The 591-nt window shown below is 42.6% G+C and overlaps 1 protein-coding gene across 1 annotated transcript in view; it reads left to right on the forward strand.

Annotated features, from left to right (window-relative positions):
* The first annotated feature begins 296 nt into the window (after positions 1–296).
* Positions 297–591, forward strand: part of LOC135224615 (neuroligin-2-like) — an 81,383-nt gene continuing 81,088 nt past the window's right edge. The window contains exon 1 of the mRNA XM_064263792.1: positions 297–449. Coding sequence (XP_064119862.1) covers positions 329–449 — 121 coding nt within the window. The 5' untranslated portion in view covers positions 297–328. The remainder of the gene's footprint in view (positions 450–591) is intronic.

The following is a 591-nucleotide window of genomic DNA, read 5'->3' on the forward strand; positions in this document are numbered from 1 at the left end:
TTAATTCATATAGCACATGGGACTTTAAAAAAATCTTTCCCAGCGAACTGCCTTAGGCAGTTTATAATGAAAAAATGGGAAACAAATCTGGGAAGGTATGACCCATTTTGAATGGATGTATAAATAATTTGAAACATTTGATAGCTCAGCAATTAGCAGCTGAATATGTGTTGAATAAACGCGAGCAAAAAAAAAATCCCTGATATTAAGATCGTGCGTCCGAAAAGTTTTTAACTGTAAGTTTTTTTCTCCAATGTAAAATTCTCTAATGGATTGCTTTTCCTTCTCTCTTTCAGTAAATAAACGAGAGCAGAGGAGTTTGCCCGTGATGGTTTACGTCCACGGGGAATCCTACGAATGGAATGGCGGAAACCCTTACGACGGATCCGTCCTGGCAGCGGTTGGCCAAATAATAGTCGTCACGGTTAATTTCAGACTGGGGATATTAGGTAAGTTCAGTCGCTGTTCTCGTCCGCGCCCCCCCCCCCCCCCCCCCCCCCCCCACCCCCCCCCCCCTCCCTTTTTATTTTTATCAGACTGTGAATATTGAGTAAGCAGTCTGTGTTGATTAACTTCAGACTGGAGATATTA

This window comes from Macrobrachium nipponense, chromosome 12, assembly GCF_015104395.2.
Source record: "Macrobrachium nipponense isolate FS-2020 chromosome 12, ASM1510439v2, whole genome shotgun sequence".
Lineage (NCBI taxonomy): Eukaryota > Metazoa > Arthropoda > Malacostraca > Decapoda > Palaemonidae > Macrobrachium > Macrobrachium nipponense.